Source organism: Mustela nivalis (assembly GCF_964662115.1).
Source record: "Mustela nivalis genome assembly, chromosome: 17".
NCBI classification, from domain to species: domain Eukaryota; kingdom Metazoa; phylum Chordata; class Mammalia; order Carnivora; family Mustelidae; genus Mustela; species Mustela nivalis.
The window spans coordinates 5,376,235-5,393,040 of record NC_139036.1 but is presented as its reverse complement, the minus strand read 5'-3'; the positions used below and the strand labels follow the sequence as shown (position 1 = coordinate 5,393,040).

At 43.0% G+C, this 16,806-nt stretch overlaps 1 protein-coding gene across 15 annotated transcripts in view; it reads left to right on the top strand.

The window, feature by feature from the left end:
• STX8 (syntaxin 8) overlaps positions 1 to 16,806 on the top strand; it is a 243,623-nt gene that overhangs the window by 41,332 nt on the left and 185,485 nt on the right. For all 15 annotated transcript variants that reach the window (XR_014305041.1, XM_082708229.1, XM_082708239.1 and 12 more), the window contains 2 exons: positions 4,410 to 4,534; positions 16,362 to 16,454. Coding sequence is in view for 14 of the 15 variants with exons in the window: in XM_082708229.1 (XP_082564355.1) it covers positions 4,410 to 4,534; positions 16,362 to 16,454 (218 nt within the window). In the remaining variant the exon portion in view is untranslated. The remainder of the gene's footprint in view (positions 1 to 4,409; positions 4,535 to 16,361; positions 16,455 to 16,806) is intronic.

Sequence of the window (16,806 nt, the reverse complement as noted above, 5' to 3'; positions counted from 1 at the left end):
TGCTCTGACTTACACACAGACTTATGTACCGTATGAATGAGATCGGGGCTGTGAAATGCCTCTGAAATCACACGCAACACGGCACGATGGTGCGACACTACCATTTCCTGACTCCGTGGACTGATTTCATTCATTCAGGCCTGGTTTCCGCTGGATAAGCTAATTCCCTCAACTTTGTTTTTTCCTTCAGTTCCTGTTTCACCAAGCACGGAGGTTATCATAAGGAGCAAGACAGTCCCTACCCCAGGGAGCTTCTAGTCTGGTGTGGGAGGCAGGAAATAAATAATTACATCCTATCTAATGGCTAGTTGTTGAAATGCTATAGAGAAAAATAATGCAAAAGGAGGAGGCGGGCTGAGGATTTACAGGGAAGGGTACTATTTTATTTTATTTTATTAAGATTTTATTTATTTATTTGACAGAGAGAGAGATCACAAGCAGGCGGGGGTGGGGGGAAGCAGGCTCCCTGCTGAGCAGAGAGCCCCATGTGGGGCTCAATCCCAGGACCTGAGATCATGACCTGAGCTGAAGGCAGAGGCTTTAACCAACTGAGCCACCTAGGCGCCCCTATTTTATTTTATTTTTAAAGATTTATTTCTTTGAGAGAGAGAGAGCGGGGCAGAGGGAGAGCGAGACTCTCAAGCAGACTCTCTGCTGAGCTCGGAGCCCGACTTGGGACTCGATCCCATGACCCTGAGATCATGACCTGAGCCTAAACCAGGAGTCAGATACTTAACTGACTGAGGCAGCCCAGAGATAAGAGTAGTCAGGGGACATTCTGAGGAGATGATACTTCAGCAGAGGAGAATAAAGTGAGGGGCCATCTGGGGCACAGCATATGCAAAGAACCTGAGATGAGAATGCATGCACTGTGTTCTAGAAACAGTAAGGAGGCTAGTGTGGCTTGTAGGTTCTAGTACAGGTGTTGCATTTTATGCTGACGGTGATACTAGATTGTGAAGGGTAGGAGCAGAAGCAGGAGACAGGAACGGACATGGCGTAGAAGCAATAGCATGAGAAGAAATGGTCAGACCTTAGATATATTCTGATGGGTTTGCTAATGCAATAGATGCTGTGGGTTATAAGTCAAAGTTGATGCCAAGATTTCGATCCTGAGCCAATGGGTCAGTAGTGTTCTTGAATTAAAATTGGGAAAATGGGGGGACAGAATAGGTTTTTGTGGAGGAAAATTTTCCCCCCTCTTCCTGCTCTTATTTATGCAATTTAGTGCTTCATGAGAGAGAATTTAAGTACAGATCTTCAAGATCATCTAATTCAGTGATTTCCGATAGAAAGTCATCTGCTGCAGGATTATAAAAAACACCTGCCTCCCTCTTCTCAAAGTGAGTCTTTACCTAGTAATGAAGGTGTCCTCTTCCTCCAGGGTTGGGCCAGAAAGCAGGTTGGAAATGACCTACTTCGTTTGCTTGTTCTGTGGGTGAGAAGAACAGAGCTGAAGAGGTCGTTGGAATGGCCAGGGATACGAGGCTAGCTGTGATCCTCTTCTGGTTAATGAAATTATGTTGCATTTGGTTAGTTTCTGTTTTCAGTTCAATGGTAAACTCCTTGAAAGCAGGAATCATGTCTTAAAGTCATTCATATTTTCCTTCTTGCCTCAGAGAATGCTGAGTAATAACAGGTATCATTCCAAGTATTAACTTGAACATAAAACCTCACGAAAAGAAAAGTCTTCCGCAAACATTGATGCCTGTGATCTTACCTGCGCCCGCAGTTAAAGACGTATCCATTGCCAAGTTTCCCACTGGAGTTGGGGCATCAATCAGGTATATGCACCAAGGGCAGAGACAGACAAAGTTCAGCCTTGAACTTCCAAACTTGGAAACTTTTCAAACTTCCAATGCTTTGGAATCAGATAACCAAGGAGAGATGCGTTAGGGAAGAATGGTGGCGTTGGTCTACTTTGGCCAGTCACACACTGCTTACTACTGCTTTTATATGGAACTATGTGAGAGTGAGGCCAGAGCCGTTCTGTAAGTGCTTAGGGCCTTTGTGGGTCTGCCTTCACCCCCGGGAAATCTTTCCCGTATGTCTGCTGGGCTCCTGTGTGTTTGATGTTAATATTAAGCAGTGCCCATGCGGCCCCGTGTTCTCTCATATGCATTAAATACGGATGTATATGTAAAGGCCATAGTTCTCATTTGTTTTTGAGATTGCTCAATCCATTTGATTACATCTGTTCTGTTTTCTCCTTTAATCATTTGTAAAAACGAGTTCTCAATGTGGCAAGAGCCACCCGCTTGACATTCCAGCGTTAACTTTGGAGGAACGATGTCCACTGTCCACGCAGGTGCAGTGTACTCATTTGAGTGGGTGGCTGCTCGGAGCTGGTGACAGACAGCACGCTGCTGAGGTCACTGTCTGGGCCTCTGACCCACTGCATTGGTCCTAGCACTTGTTTCCATACACAAGCCTCCCATAGGAGTCCTATTTTGATTGCTTCCTGGGCTTTCGGCTAAGGTCAAGGGTAGGAGTCCTATTTTGAGCCAGAGTGGTGTTTGCAAGGAGATGGTAGAGTCAAAGAACACTTTGTAAACTCCCTCTTCCTTCCCCTTCTCCGATGCTTTCTTCCCCATCTTCAGAGTAGATGAGCCTGAATCAGATTATTCTAGGGACAGATCCGGCATCTTGAAGTCTTAGATCCTTGAGGCCCTCTGGTAAAGGAAGGCCTTACAGCAGTGCCTGCCATTTTGACAAGATGGAAGCAAACTGTGCTTCTCTTTGGCATGTCTGTGCCCTTGAGTAGAGGGCAGCCCTGTGCTTAAAATCGGAATCCAAGGAAGTTCAAAGTTTTCTTCTTGCCTGGGTTTGTTTCTCGATCTGTAGCATCTTCTATAGGTTGCAGAGTGCTCGACTGAAAATGAAGTTGGTACAGCCCTTCGTGCTTAGTGTGCGCAGTGTCCCGTATGCGTGGTATTTGCCCTGGCCGTGCAATGCGTTCAGCAAGGGAACGAGACTAGTTACCATTGGTTGAATAACTTATCTTCCAAGGACCACACTGAAGGCTTTCCACACATTTCCCTCCTGGGCTCCCTCCTACCTGCCACCACCAGAAAGGAAGGAGCTCCTATAACAAAAAAGCGTACACTGTCAGTGCAGAGATTTTGGCCTGTTTCTCCTATATTCTGTTGTGTTCTCATTCCCTTGAATGAGAATGCCTAGCACATACTAAGTCTCGATTAAATGTTTGTTGGGTAAATGGATTATTTTATTTCCTCCCCGGCAGCCCTTGGTGGTAGGATTGGCTGTCGAGATTTGCTGGTAGGGGGTAGGGCCCGGATTTGAACCTGTGTCAACAGCTGCTCACTTTGGGTTGGGGCGGGGGATTGAGTCCCGCCAAGGGTGACTTCTGGTTCCTGCTGTCAGCTAGTAGATGTGAGGCTCACCTACATAAAAGGTTCAGCAATGGGGTAGCACTTATTTCCAGGCAACACAAGAACTGTGCAAAGTGCTAGAGGAGTCACGAGTGGGGGAGAGGTGAGTGAATCGTGCACACCGTCTGGAGCTGTGCTCACTGCATGTGCTTGCTACGTGTCACCCCCGTTGTGACCACGACTATGATAATGTCACCATCATTTTTTATGACTCCTATGAACCAGTCTCCCAAAGGAGTGACTGTTCATTTGTGGCTTGAAATGGCCAGAGACGGTTTCATGAACAAGGTGGTCATTGAGGAATGTGGGCAGGTGCGGACAGGAAGGGAAATACTGGAGATGAAAATCCTATAAACCGAGGCTGAGAATGTGTGTGTTTCCTGTTCCTTGGACAGCAAGGATGCCACTCTGCCTGGCGCAGAAGGGATATGTGGGCTACTAGGGCGACTAAAGATTAAGACTGATAATTCAGAATTTGTTTATTATGGCATGAGTGCTACATTGTGTCTGTGAGATCGGATTTGAAACCCTGTATCTGTTTCTTTCTTACGCAACCCAACCCTCTTTAATAAGAAATGCGTGGTCATTTTTAAATGCTGCAATCTGTGGTTGCAACGTTGTATCTTGTTGAGAAATAGTTTTTGTGCCTTTGGTGTCACGTAGCCTATGAGACAGATAATGAAGAGGCCACTTCTGTTTGGCCTCATGTTTATGAAATTTAAGACCCTCATTTATGATTATTGACTCAAGTATATCTTGGAAGATTAGTAAGGCTATTATATGCTGCTGTAGTCTCCTTAACAGGCTGTAATTCCCGGGGGACCAGGCCTGTGCCTCATTCATCCTCAAACCTCTTCCAGCACTGAACACAGTTGCTGGCATAAACTAAGGATGCAATAAATTGTGGTTGAATTGAATTTGCAAAGCATGTGAGGCTGGCCACCTCTGCGCTTGCGGGAGTAATTTGCAGCAGAGCTATATTTTTTGACTTATGTAACGCATTTCATCTTGTTCCAGGTCCAGCCTGATGACTGGAGGGGCTAAGCGAGGAGTCCCCAACCCTTGGCTCTTTGAGGAGCCAGAGGAAACCAGAGGTTTGGGTTTTGATGAACTCCGGCAACAGCAGCAGAAAATTATCCAAGGTATTGAACACTGCAAGAGGGCAGGCCCAGAGACCTTGTCAGAATTTTACTACCTTCTCGAATGTTCCTTACCACCATTGAAGGTCACGGGGAAAGCTGTTGGTCTTCGAAAGCTCTTGGTGATATCCTGAGGCATAGACAGATGGTGTCGTCCACCAGGGAGCCCATGGAAGTAATGATTTCCACTGGGAGGGAGAGCGCTCCCAGAGCTCTGAGTCTCGTAAACCCAGGTGAATCTGATGTACGCGCCTCCCTCCCTTCACTCCATGATGGGACTCATTCTCCAAACACAACACTCCCCTCTTTTTCTTCTACAAAATAAGTCCATTTGGCTTTTACCTTCAAGTTCATCTTGTCCAGTGGCTTTTAAGCCTAATTGTTTCTTCTGCATTTTTAAATTTCACAAGTAATGAATGATTGTTATGGAAAGTTAAAACAATACAGGGATATGTAATGTGGAGTGCTTCTCTTATTGGTCCTCTAATCTCAGACTGTAAACAGATCAATATATCTGTCCTCAGGCTTTTTTCCTACACACACATACACATAGAAGCACACATACTTTTATGTCAGTGAAATCATGATATAGGGTAATGCCATAGCTTTGACATATTTGTTTAATGTGTGTCATAGACATTTTTCACGTGCCTGTTTTTGTACATGGTTTTTGTGTATTACGGGTATGTCTTTCTTTCTAATACCTTTTCAGAACAGTTTTACTGAGATATACTTGACATGTCATAAACAGCACATACTTAAAAACGTACGATTCAAGAAGTTTTGAGAAATGTATGACACTACTTGTGTCCTGTATGTTTTGTATCAGATTTACAACTAAGTATTTCACATTTTTTATTCTCTTCTTAATGGCATTTTAAAATTTCTACTTCTGATTGTTGCTAATGTGTAAAGTACAACTGATTTGTGTATATTGATCTTGGATCATGCAGCCTTGTTAAACTCAGTAATTTGTTCAGAGCTTTTTCATAAAGTCTGTAGGACTCTCTTTTTTCTTTCTTTTTAGAGCAGTTTTCAGTACACAGGAAAATGTACTGGAAGGTTCTTTTGCATATGAGTGTCCATTTGTTCCCACACCATTTGTCGAAAAGACCGTGTTTCTCTACTGCTTTGCCTTTGCTGCTTTGTCAGAGATCATTATATTTCTGTGGGTCCATTTCTGGGCAGTCTGTTCTGTTCTGTTGATCTGTTCTTTCATCTGTAGCACAGTGTCTTAAATACTGTAGCTTTAGGATAACTCTTTTTTTTCTAAGATTTTATTTATTTATTTGACAGAGAGAGAGAGGCAGCAAGAGAGGTAACACAAGCAAGGGGAATGGGAGAGGGAGAAGCAGGTTTCCGCTGAGTGGGGGAGCCCGATGCGGATCTTGGGATCGAGCCCCACATTGGGCTCTCTGCTCAGTGGGGAGCCTGCTTTCTTCTCTCTCTCTCTGCCTGCCTCTCTACCTACTGTGATCTCTGTCTTTCAAATAAACAAATAAAATCTAAAAAAAAAAATTGCATTCGATTTATTGCAACAAATAAAATCTAAAAAAAAAATTGCGTTAGATCTATAAAGTTGGGGGAGTTGGGTCTTTCTGTCCACATACATGGAATATCTCTCTTTTAGTTCTTTTTTATTTTTTGAAGGTTTTATTTATTTAACAGAGAGAGAAATCACAAGTAGGCAGAGGCAGGCAGAGAGAGAGGAGGAAGCAGTCTTCCCGCTGAGCAGAGAGCCCAATGTGGGGCTCGATCCCATGACCCTGAGATCATGATCCGAGCTGAAGGCAGAGGCTTTAACCCACTGAGCCACCCAGGTGCCCCTTAGTTCTTTTTTGATTCCATTCACCAGTTTATAGTTTTTCTCATAGAGATCTTATACTTATTTGGTTAGATTAGACTGAAGTACTTCATTGTGAGGGATGCTGAAATAAATGGTATTGTGTTTTTAATTTCAAATTCCACCCATTCGTTGCTGGTTTATAATGAAGTGAAAGACTTTCGTGAATTAACTTTGTATCCTGCAACCTTGCTATAATTGCTTTTTAGTTTGAGGAGATTTTTTGAGGAGATTTTTTTCATTCTTTTGGATCTTTTCCGTTACATGATCCTATCATCTCTAAACAAAGTTTTATTTCTTTCTTTCCAGTTTGTACATATTTTTTTTTTTTTGTCTTGTCTTGTCTCATCTGGTTGCATGAGCTAGAACTTCCATACAATGTTGAAAAGGAGTGTTGGGAGAGGACATCCTTTCCTTGTACCTGATCCTAGTGGAAAAGCGTCAGTTTCACACCATCAAGTGTGATGTTAGTTCTGGGAATTTCATAGGTGTTCTTTATCAAGTTGAGGAAATTCTCCTTTATTCCTAGTTTACTGAGAGTTTTTAATCATGAATGAATGTTGGATTTTGTTAAGTGCTTTTTCTGCATCTAGTGATACGATCATATGGATTTTCTTTTTTAGCCCGTGAATATGATGGATTACATTAATTGGCTTTTGAATGTTGAACGAGGCATGCATACCTAGGATAAAGCTCACTGTGGTATATTATACATCATTGGATTTGATTTGCTAATTTTTTTGAGAATTCTTTTTATCTATTAGAGTGATACTGGTCTGTGTTTTTCTTTTCTTTAATGTCTTTGTCTAGTTTGGTATTAGGACAATGGTGGCCTCAGAAAGTGACTTAGGAATTATCCTCTTTGCTTCTGTTCCCTGGAAGAGATTGTAGAGAATTGGTATAATTTCTACCTTTGATGCTTGGTAGAATTCACCAGTGAACCCATTTGGGCCTGGTGTTTTCTGTTTTGGGAGTTTATTGTTAATTCAGTTTCTTTAATAGATACAGACCTATTCAGATTGTCAGTTTCTTCTTGTGTGAATGTTGGCAGCTTTTGTCTTTCTAGGAGTTAGGCCTTATCATCTAGGTAATCAAATTTGTGGGCATAAAGTTGTCCATAATATTTCTTTATTATCTTTTCAGTATCCATTAGAGCTGTAGTGATGTGCACATTTTAAATTTCTGATTAGTAATTTGTGTTCACTCTTTTTTTTAGTTAGCTTTGTTAGAAGCTTACTGATTTTATTGATCTTTCTGGTTTCATTGATTTTACTCTGTTGATTTCTTATTTAAATTTCATTGACTTACTATTTCTTCTGCTTACTTTGGATTTAATTTTCTTATTTTTAAGATTTTATTTATTTGAGAGAGAGAAAGAATGAGAGAGAGAGAGCATGAGAAGGTGGAGGGTCAGAGAGAGAAGCAGACTCCCTGCTGAGCAGGGAGCCCGATGCGCAACTCAATTCCAGGACTCCAGGATCATGACCTGAGCCGAAGGCAATTGCTTACCACCCAGGTGCCCCTACTTTGCTCTTTTAAAAAAAAAAAGATTTTATTTATTTAAAGAGAGAGAGGGGCACCTGGGTGGCTGAGTTGTTAAGTATCTGCCTTCGGCTCAGGTCATGATCTCGTGGTCCTGGGATGGAGCCCCACTTTGGGCTCCCTGGTCAGCAGGAAGCATGCTTCTCCCTCTCCCACTTCCCTTGCTTGTGTTCCCTCTCTCGCTGTGTCTTTCTCTGTCAAATAAATAAATAAATTCTTAAAAAAAAAAAAAAGAGAGAGAGAGAGAGTGAGAGAGAGCACAAATGGGGAGGAGGAGAAGCTGGCTCCCGGTGAGCAGGGAGCCTGACGCGGGGCCGGATCCCAGGACCCTGGGATCATGACCTGAGCTGAAGGCAGACATTCAACAGACTGAGCCATGCAGGCACCCCTAATTTGCTCTTTTTCTGGTTTTCTGAAGTGTGGGAAGACTCTTGATCTTAGATCTCTCTTTTTTTCCTAACATAAATATTCAGTGCTATAACTTTCCCTCTGTGTACTGCTTTTGCCAAATCTGGTGAATTTAGCTTTATTTTTATTTTCATTTACTTCAAAGTATTTGGAAAGTTCCCTTGAGATTTCTTTTTGATCATGTGTTATTTAGAAGTGTGTTGTTTAATCTCCATGTATTGGGGTGTTTTGTAGTTATCTTTCTGTTACTGATTTCTAATTTCATTCCATTGTAGTTTGGGAGCAGACATTGTATGATTTCTATTTTTAAAAAATTTGTTAATGTACGTTTTGTGGTCCAGAATGTGGATTATCTTGGGTGAATGTTCCATGTAAGCTTGAGAAGTGCATGTATTCTGCTTTTGTTGGATGACATAGTTTATAGATGTGCCTTATATCCAGTTGATTGATGGTGGCGAGTTCAACTTACTGATTTTTCTGCCTACTGGATCTATTTCTGATAGAGTGATGTTCTATCTCAACTCTAATAATAGGTTTATCTATTTCTCCTTGCAGTTCTATCAGTTTTCGCCCCATGTAGTTTGATACTCTGTTGTTTAGGCATGTACACATTAAAGATGGCTGTGTCTTCTGGGAATCAGCCCTCTTCTCTGTAGATGATGATTGTCTTTGTCCCTGATAATTACTTGCTTTGAGGTCTGCTCTGTCTGAAATTAGTATAGTTACTCCTGTTTTATTTTGATTAGTGTTAGTACAATTTGTCTTTCTCCATCCATTTACTGTTAATCTATATGTGCCTTTATATTTAAAGTGGGGCTCTTGTAGACAATATGTAGTTGACTCTTGTTTTCTTGATCCACTCTGACATTCTTTTAATGATTGTGGTTTTACTTATTAATTTCAATTTGGATGCCTTTTATTTCTTTTTCTTGCCTTATTGCACTTGCTACATTCTCCAATACAATGTCGACAAGAAATTGTAAGAGCAGGCATCCTTGCTTTGTTTCTAATCTTAGCCAGGGAACATTCATTTGGAAGCCAGGTGTGAATTTTTCTTTTGTTTGGTACTAGATATTTTTGTATTTCCAGAAGTTTTCTTGGGATTCAGGGGGAGGGACGGTGCAGTTATTTGAGTATTATTTTGTCAGGTGGACCAGAACGGTGTTTTTTTTAGGGAAGTCAGCAAACCATGATGTGTGGGCCACGTCTCATCACCACCTGTTTTTGTAACGGGCTGTAGGCTTAAAAACAGTTCTTCCATTTTTAAGTGGCTGAAAAATAGAAGATGATTTCATGACTTGTAGAAATTGTATACAATTCAAATGAACTTTTGTGGGAGCACAGCGCTGCTCACTTATGTATTACCTATGGGTGCTTCCCTGCTTCAGCGTCAGAATTGAGTAGCTGTACTGGGGACCCTATGAACCACAGAGTGCCAGATATTTGCTGTCTGGCCCTTCATAAGATGTCCGCCGCTCCAGCGTCGAGTGGTCTAGCCTGCTAGAGAGCTACAGGCATTTTGAGAACTCTTACGCCCTGTAAATCATGAGGTGACCTGGTTAGTGGGAATGGGAGCTATGTCCAACCCCGTCTGAGCTCAGAGGGTCATTCACTCTGGCTTTCAGATGGTTCTTTGCCTTACACATGGATCCTGGTTAACGATCACCCAACTGACACCTCAAGGTGGGCCCTGTGCAAACCTCTTTGCGCAGCCCTCTCCCCTCTGTGCTATGCCCTGTGGACTCTCCCCTCCTTGACCTATTTGGATGCTTCTCAGCGCTGGGCCCCCCATGCCAGGCAATATGTGGGGCAGTGCTAGAGCTCATCTCATTTGTTTCCCATCCCTTGGGGAGCACTCGCCTTCATTTCCTGATCCATTCCGCATCTCTCAACTGTAGTTTTATGTATTTTGCCTGTGGTTTTGTGTTTTGTTTTGTTTTGTTTTTTCCAGTTGTTTCTTTTTCAGTTGTTTCAGACCAGAAGTAAATCAGATCCCTGTCAGTCCCTCTTGGCCAGAAGCAGAAGTCTAATTCTGTCTTGAACTCCCTGTCCACAGTGGAATTATCTAGTAAATGAACCCCTGTGCCTCCCTTATCTCTTTAATACTGTGTACTTCTCTCGTTATTATGTCTGAAGCAAAATAAACCACATAGGGTGCTGTGCACAGCTGTTCACCTACAGTGACTCATCTTTCTGCGTTCATGTTCCTGAAAGAAGTGTCTTGCTTGCTAGTAGTAATGAATTTTCTGGCATTGTTGCTTTTTTTTGGCCCAGAAAAGCTGCTTTCTATCAGGAGAAGTATTCTCGTCACTGAGAGGGCGCTGGGTGCGGAGGCTGCTATAGGTCAGGTGCGAGAGGGTGCCGCCTGCCGTGTTTTGTGTCGGGTCTCCAAAGCAGAGAGCGTCCTTATTGTTTGCTCCATCACCTTTGGGGGTGCGTGGAGGGTGGGGACGGGATGGATGCATGAAGGAGTAGGGCACAGTTACTGGCTGTATTCAAGACATTTTCTTCTTCTCCCCTTACCTTGGTGTTCTAAAGCGCTGTATTCCTCTTCACTTTCCCAGTGAGCTGTTTTTCAAGGATACGCATGCACACTAAAAACAATGGAAGCAATCATGATGTTAAACCCCTATCAGCCTTTTCTCTGCCTGAAGAAGCTTGGGGATGGGCTCAGGTTGCCGTGGTTTTACTTCATTGCCGGGTCCTGCACTAGAAGAAACAAGGGCCCCGAAGGGTCGTGTCTAACTTCCTTTCGCCCATGGAACCCATGAGCTTTTCTGTACTTCTGTTGACCCTTAGAAAACACTTTGAAAATCATCCTAAAATAACAGTTCATCGGTAGAACTTAGACTCAAGGCAATGAATGCTTTCCTTTTCTAACTTCGAAATGAAGCCTCATGACAACCAGTTGGCCAGTCTTTGGCTTCTGTGCTCCCGAAGCTGTAATTTGAGGCACCGATGGACATGAGGCAGAAGACGGGTGAGGGGCCAGCACTAACCAGATCACCTCAAAAATCCCTGAGACAGAAGAGAGAAGGGTCACTTTTTGGGTAGGACAGACCCTTGCCTCTTGAGTTGGATAGCTGACTGTGGAGGAGAGGACGTGCCCTTCCACTTTTACTCAGGTGCTCTGTACGTAGGGTTTTAATGCCATCTCTTCGTACCATGATTCCGTCGACGTTCTTTCTAGATTCCAGCAGAAAGTTGGGCACTTGTTCTGGACTTCTGTGTTCTCAGGTCCCTTTGGGTCGGCGTGTGGAATAGCGGTGGGGAAGGTGGCTGGCCAGACCCGGCAAAGCTGGGCAGCTCACCTTCAAACCCCAGCAACCGTAACTTCACAGATGACCTTCTTGGAAGATACCCTTTCTCGTGGCTTTACCTATGCCAGGATTCCTCTCCCCAAATCTTAAAATGCAAACAAAAATAGAAGCATCTGGGAGTTTTCCCAATGGAGTAATTAATTTTATCCAGTGTGTCCAGCCTTCCTCCTCCGTCCCTTACTTCCCCTTATCCAAGGAGAGTTCCTCCTTGCGTCAAATGTGAGAATTCCCATTGCTTCTTTCTGGGCCCTGGACTGACAAAGCATCAACTACTTTTCCTATGACCTAAACTCAGGAATGTCTAGTATTGCCCGCAAGCCCTCCCCCATGTCCACCGGGGAATAAAGTGCATTCTTGTGCAAGCCTAGTGGGCCCTCTGTGGTCACTCCTTGATGGAAGCATATTAATTAAGTATGCTCAGTGCCATTGCTTGGGCTCAGAACTGGGGTGAAAATACAGGAAAGGAAGACACAGCTCCAGCCGTTGGGGCCCTGGTCATGTGCTTGGTCAGGGGTGGCAGCTCTTAGGAATGTCCCTCGGTTTTCTCTGCCTGTTAAAATGTTGGTAACCTTTTGCCATGGCCAGTTTCAAAAATAAGGAGGTAGGTAAAATAAGGTAACAGTCCCGTTTTGCCCATCAATTGCTTCAACCATTACCAACTCCTAACCAGTCTTGTTTCATCTCTTCATCTACCCACCTCCCCACACTGTCCATCCCCTGGATTATTATTTTTCTTAAGATTTTTTTTTTTAAGATTCTATTGATTTATTTGACAGACAGAGATCATAAGTAGGCAGAGAGGCAGGCAGAGAAAGAGAAGGAAGCAGGCTCCCTGCCGAGCAGAGAGCCCAATGTGGGGCTTGATCCCAGGACCCTGGGACCATGACCTGAGCTGAAGGCGGAGGCCTTAACCTACTGAGCCACCCAGGCACCACTCCCCCCAGATTATTTTTGAAGCAAATCCTAGACGACATACCCTTTTAGCGGTGGATATTTGGGAATGTATCTCTAAAGCATATTTATAAAAGGTAAAGATTTTTTTTTTTTTAAATATAACCGTAATGCCATTATCACCCTTAATAATTTAATGGGAATACCTTAAGATAATCAAATACCCAGTGTTCATATCTCCCAGATTTCCCACGATGGATTTTTTTTTTAGGTCATCCGATTCAGGATCTGAATGTGGTCTATACATTGCAACTGATTGATATGTCCCTTAAGTGTCTTTAATAGATAGGTGCTTTTGCCAACCCTCTCTTTTTCCCTTTGCAGTTTCTCTGTTGAAGAAGGAAGGTCATTTGCCCTATACTTTCCCACTATCTAGACTTGCTATTTGTAATCCCATATATTGTTTAACATATTCCTCTCCCCACATATTTTCTGTAAATTGGTAGTTAGATTTGGTGGCTTGATCAGAATTGAGTTTGTTATTTTTGGCAAGAACATGTTGTGATGATTGTCCCTCTCTGATCTAGAGCCACCAGATAGCCCTCCCACAATTACATGATGTTCAGTGAGGGGATGGTTTTTCCGAGCGTCTAAAGATAGGAAGGATCCAAACACCTAATTATTCCGAGGGGATTTTCAGAAACAATGACTGTATTAGTTTTCCGTTGCTGCTGCAATAAATTTGCACAAACCTAGGGACTTAATACGCAAGTTTATTATCTTCCTGTTCTACAGGTCACAAGTTCAATACAGCTCTTCCTGGGCCAAGATCAAGGTGTTGGCAGGGCTGGTTCCTTTCTGGAGGCTCCAGGGAAGAATTCGTTCCCTCACCTTTTCTGGCTCCTCGAGCCCCCCCGCCCACATCCCTTGGCTCCCAGTCCCCTTCTTCAGTGTTCAGAGCCAGCAACTTGCATCTCCCTGACCTTCTTCAAGTCTCCCTTTCACCACAGCTGGGACAGATTCTCTGTTTTGAAGGACTCACGGTTATACTGGGCCAAGCTGGATCATCCAGAACCCTCTGCCAGCTCAGATTCTGTAGCCGGAATCACATCTGCACGGTTACCTTTGCAATGGAAGGTCTCCTAATCTCAGGTTTGAGGGGTTGGGATGTGGACATCTTCAGGGGGCCGTTACTCTGGGTAACGTGCTCATCCATCCTTAAACTAACACCGTTGTAATACTGACAGATGGTTGATAGAGTGTGGTGTGTGGCAAATGGTTATGATATCATAGTGACTGGGGTTATGTGATGGAGGGCAGATTAGGGGCAGTGAGCTACGAGCGTGCCATTAGCGTATTTTCGCACGGCTTCACATAATTGCGTGGGTCTTGATTGCTTCTGTCTCTGTGAGTAGCATTTGCTGTTGCTCAGTGCCACTCGGGTGACTGCACTGCATCCCCTTGGAAATGCCACCATAAGCCTGGAGAAGCTCAGGTCATCAGTGTGATCGTTAATACATACACATCATCTCCATTACCTGGACCCTCTGTGTCTTTGCATTATGGAATGGAAACTTTATCCTAGTGAGGAGCTACCAGGTTCTTACAGAAATAAGTGGCCCAGAGTTTTCGACCCTCATTCTGTTTTGCATCAGCAAGATAACCTTTTGGTAGTCAAGTCAGGCGGTGAGCCAAGATTGAGAGAAAAGAGTGCAGGAGTATTGGTATCTCCATTCATAATCTAGGTCTCTGCCAGATAAAGCAACTTCAGGGCTTTCCTGATTCTTTTCCTAATTCTAGTTAAATTGTTTTACCTTTAAATCCACATTGACCCTTGACCCTTGACCCTTCATATAGACTGTGCTTGAGATGCATTTGGAGCTGTAACTCAAGGTCGGTCGTCCTATAGCAGCACTAGGTTGACGACAGATTTTTCTTGGAGGCCATCCAAAAGGTTGTTGCTCAAGCCCGAAAGGTCCTCATTATAAAGTGATTTTGCTATAAAATGGCCCCTTGGAACAATCCCTGGAGATGGCAGGTCATTTGTATAGTTAAAAATGTACATAGTGTCAAAGACATGTTACTGAGGGGTCCTTACCTCACACCATTAGTTTAAATAAATTCCAGATGAATTAACAAGTTAAGTGTAATGGCTTAATTCCATAAAAAGACGAGGGAAAAAAATAAGTAAATGTTAATGTGATCTTGGGTAAGAAAAGGCCTTCATGATTTCTGTTCTTGTAGATCTGCTTTTCCGAGACACAGCCATTTAAAAATCCCCATCAGCAAGTGAAGCTGCGAATGACTCGTTGCCCTCATCTAGCATATGGCTGGGGTAGAAAGATCCCTTATCATTAGACTCAGCCCCAGAATGTTCTTCCCCAGTGCCCCAGAACGTGAAGAGAAAAGTTCAAAGAGCTCACGGAGACTGTCCCGTAAAACACAAAAACAGAAACAAAGAGAGCAAGGACACATTTTAAAGAAAGGATCTCGAATAACTTGGATTCTTTTACCTTTAAATTTTCAAAATCTAGCAAAGTCATATGTCTTCATTTTTTAAAGCAAAAATGCTATTTTATTATATATGTTTTGTATCCATGCTTACCTATGTATCATGAACTTCTTTTAACATCAAAACGTTCATATACGATATCTTTTTTAAAAGCTATCTAGTGTTTTACTTAGGAATATACTACATATTTTAAAACAAACCCCTGTGTTTGGGCATTAGATAGTTTCCAGTTTTTCACTACTATACATGTATGCATCTGGGGTCCAATCAGGAGAAAGAGATTTGAACAGGGGAAAATGTAACATTTCTACTAACCATAGCAGGGGAGGAGAGCAACAGGGCAGGATACTCTGCCGCTCCGGAGGGAGAGCTGGTCGACCAGGGCCCCGGGGCACTCCGCAGCCAGTGAGCTCAAGTCCCACCCACCACGCCAGCGGAGGGAGTAGCTGTAAGCATTGCAGGAGCTTGTCGGGGGAGCTGGAGGGAGCCCAGAAGCCAGACACCATCCTTATGCCAAGGGTCTGCAGTCCTGCCTATTATCAGAGCAGGCAAAGGAAGAAGTACTTAAAGGATCCTGACGTGTTTTCACTGAGCAGCCAAAAAGGGTGACTTTGGGACCGAAAGGCAGTAAACTGATAAACAGCCCAGGAGACGTTTCAGGGGATATCCTCGTAAATACCTCGTTGCATACCATCTGAATGTTTTCTTAACGTTCGTACACATGCAGTTGAGAGGTGACAACATAGGCATGATTTACCCTGTAGAAAGGTACGTTTCCCGTCTTCCCATGGCAGTGCTTCGGAGCTCCTCTTTCACACGTCAGTTAACCCTGGGCCTGGCGTGCTTTTCAGTCCTTCCAAATATGATAATCCAAAAAAAAAAAAAGCTCATCGTTGATTTTTATCGATATCTTTAAGAAAATCAGTGCTGTCAGAGCCTTTATTTATTTTTCCTTTGGTATTCCTTTGTGAATTTCATGTCTCTCTCCTTTGCCCATTTAGAAAATTGGAATATTTTTCTTACCTATCTGCATTTGCTCTTTATGTGTTCAAGTTTAAACGTTATGTAGTCAAATCTCTCGTTATTTCCATTGTAATATTTAAAATTTTAATTTATCTGACAACCGTTTTCGTTTAAGGTATGAGATCGGTATTTACTATTTTTTTCTTTATTTTCTCTTAATATTAACTGTTTTTTTTTCTCTTTTCCAGACCTAAGTGTTACTTTTATAGTATATTGAATTGCATTACATGCCTGGGTGTGGACTCGAAATTGTTTTCCTTTGGTTTTTAGTGGTCTTTTTTCTTCTTTCAGAACAGGATGCAGGCCTGGATGCCCTATCCTCTATCATCAGTCGGCAGAAACAGATGGGGAAGGAAATTGGGAATGAACTGGATGAACAAAACGGTAAGAACACGTCTGGCGGTGAGCACGTTTGCCGTGTAGCGTGCATATGAGAGGCTCAGATATTTGTGAAGCGAGTTGAAGACTACAGGACATGTAAAGTAGCTCAGCACCCGTGGAGTATTACAGTTCAACGCAGTCGAGGGTGCTTTTTGGCAGAGTTAGATTGTAGTGAGCTGAATGCCATGTAAAGAAATTTGATAGGCAATGTCTAGTCCTTCATCGCTGCTTTAAAAAATACTTAGTTTTATGAGCCACGTGTCCGAGGAGCTTTTTCATTATGTGACAATGGGATGAAATTGCTCAGAGCGTTGTACACTGATGTGTGGTGCTCCAGGCCACGGGGACTCTGGCA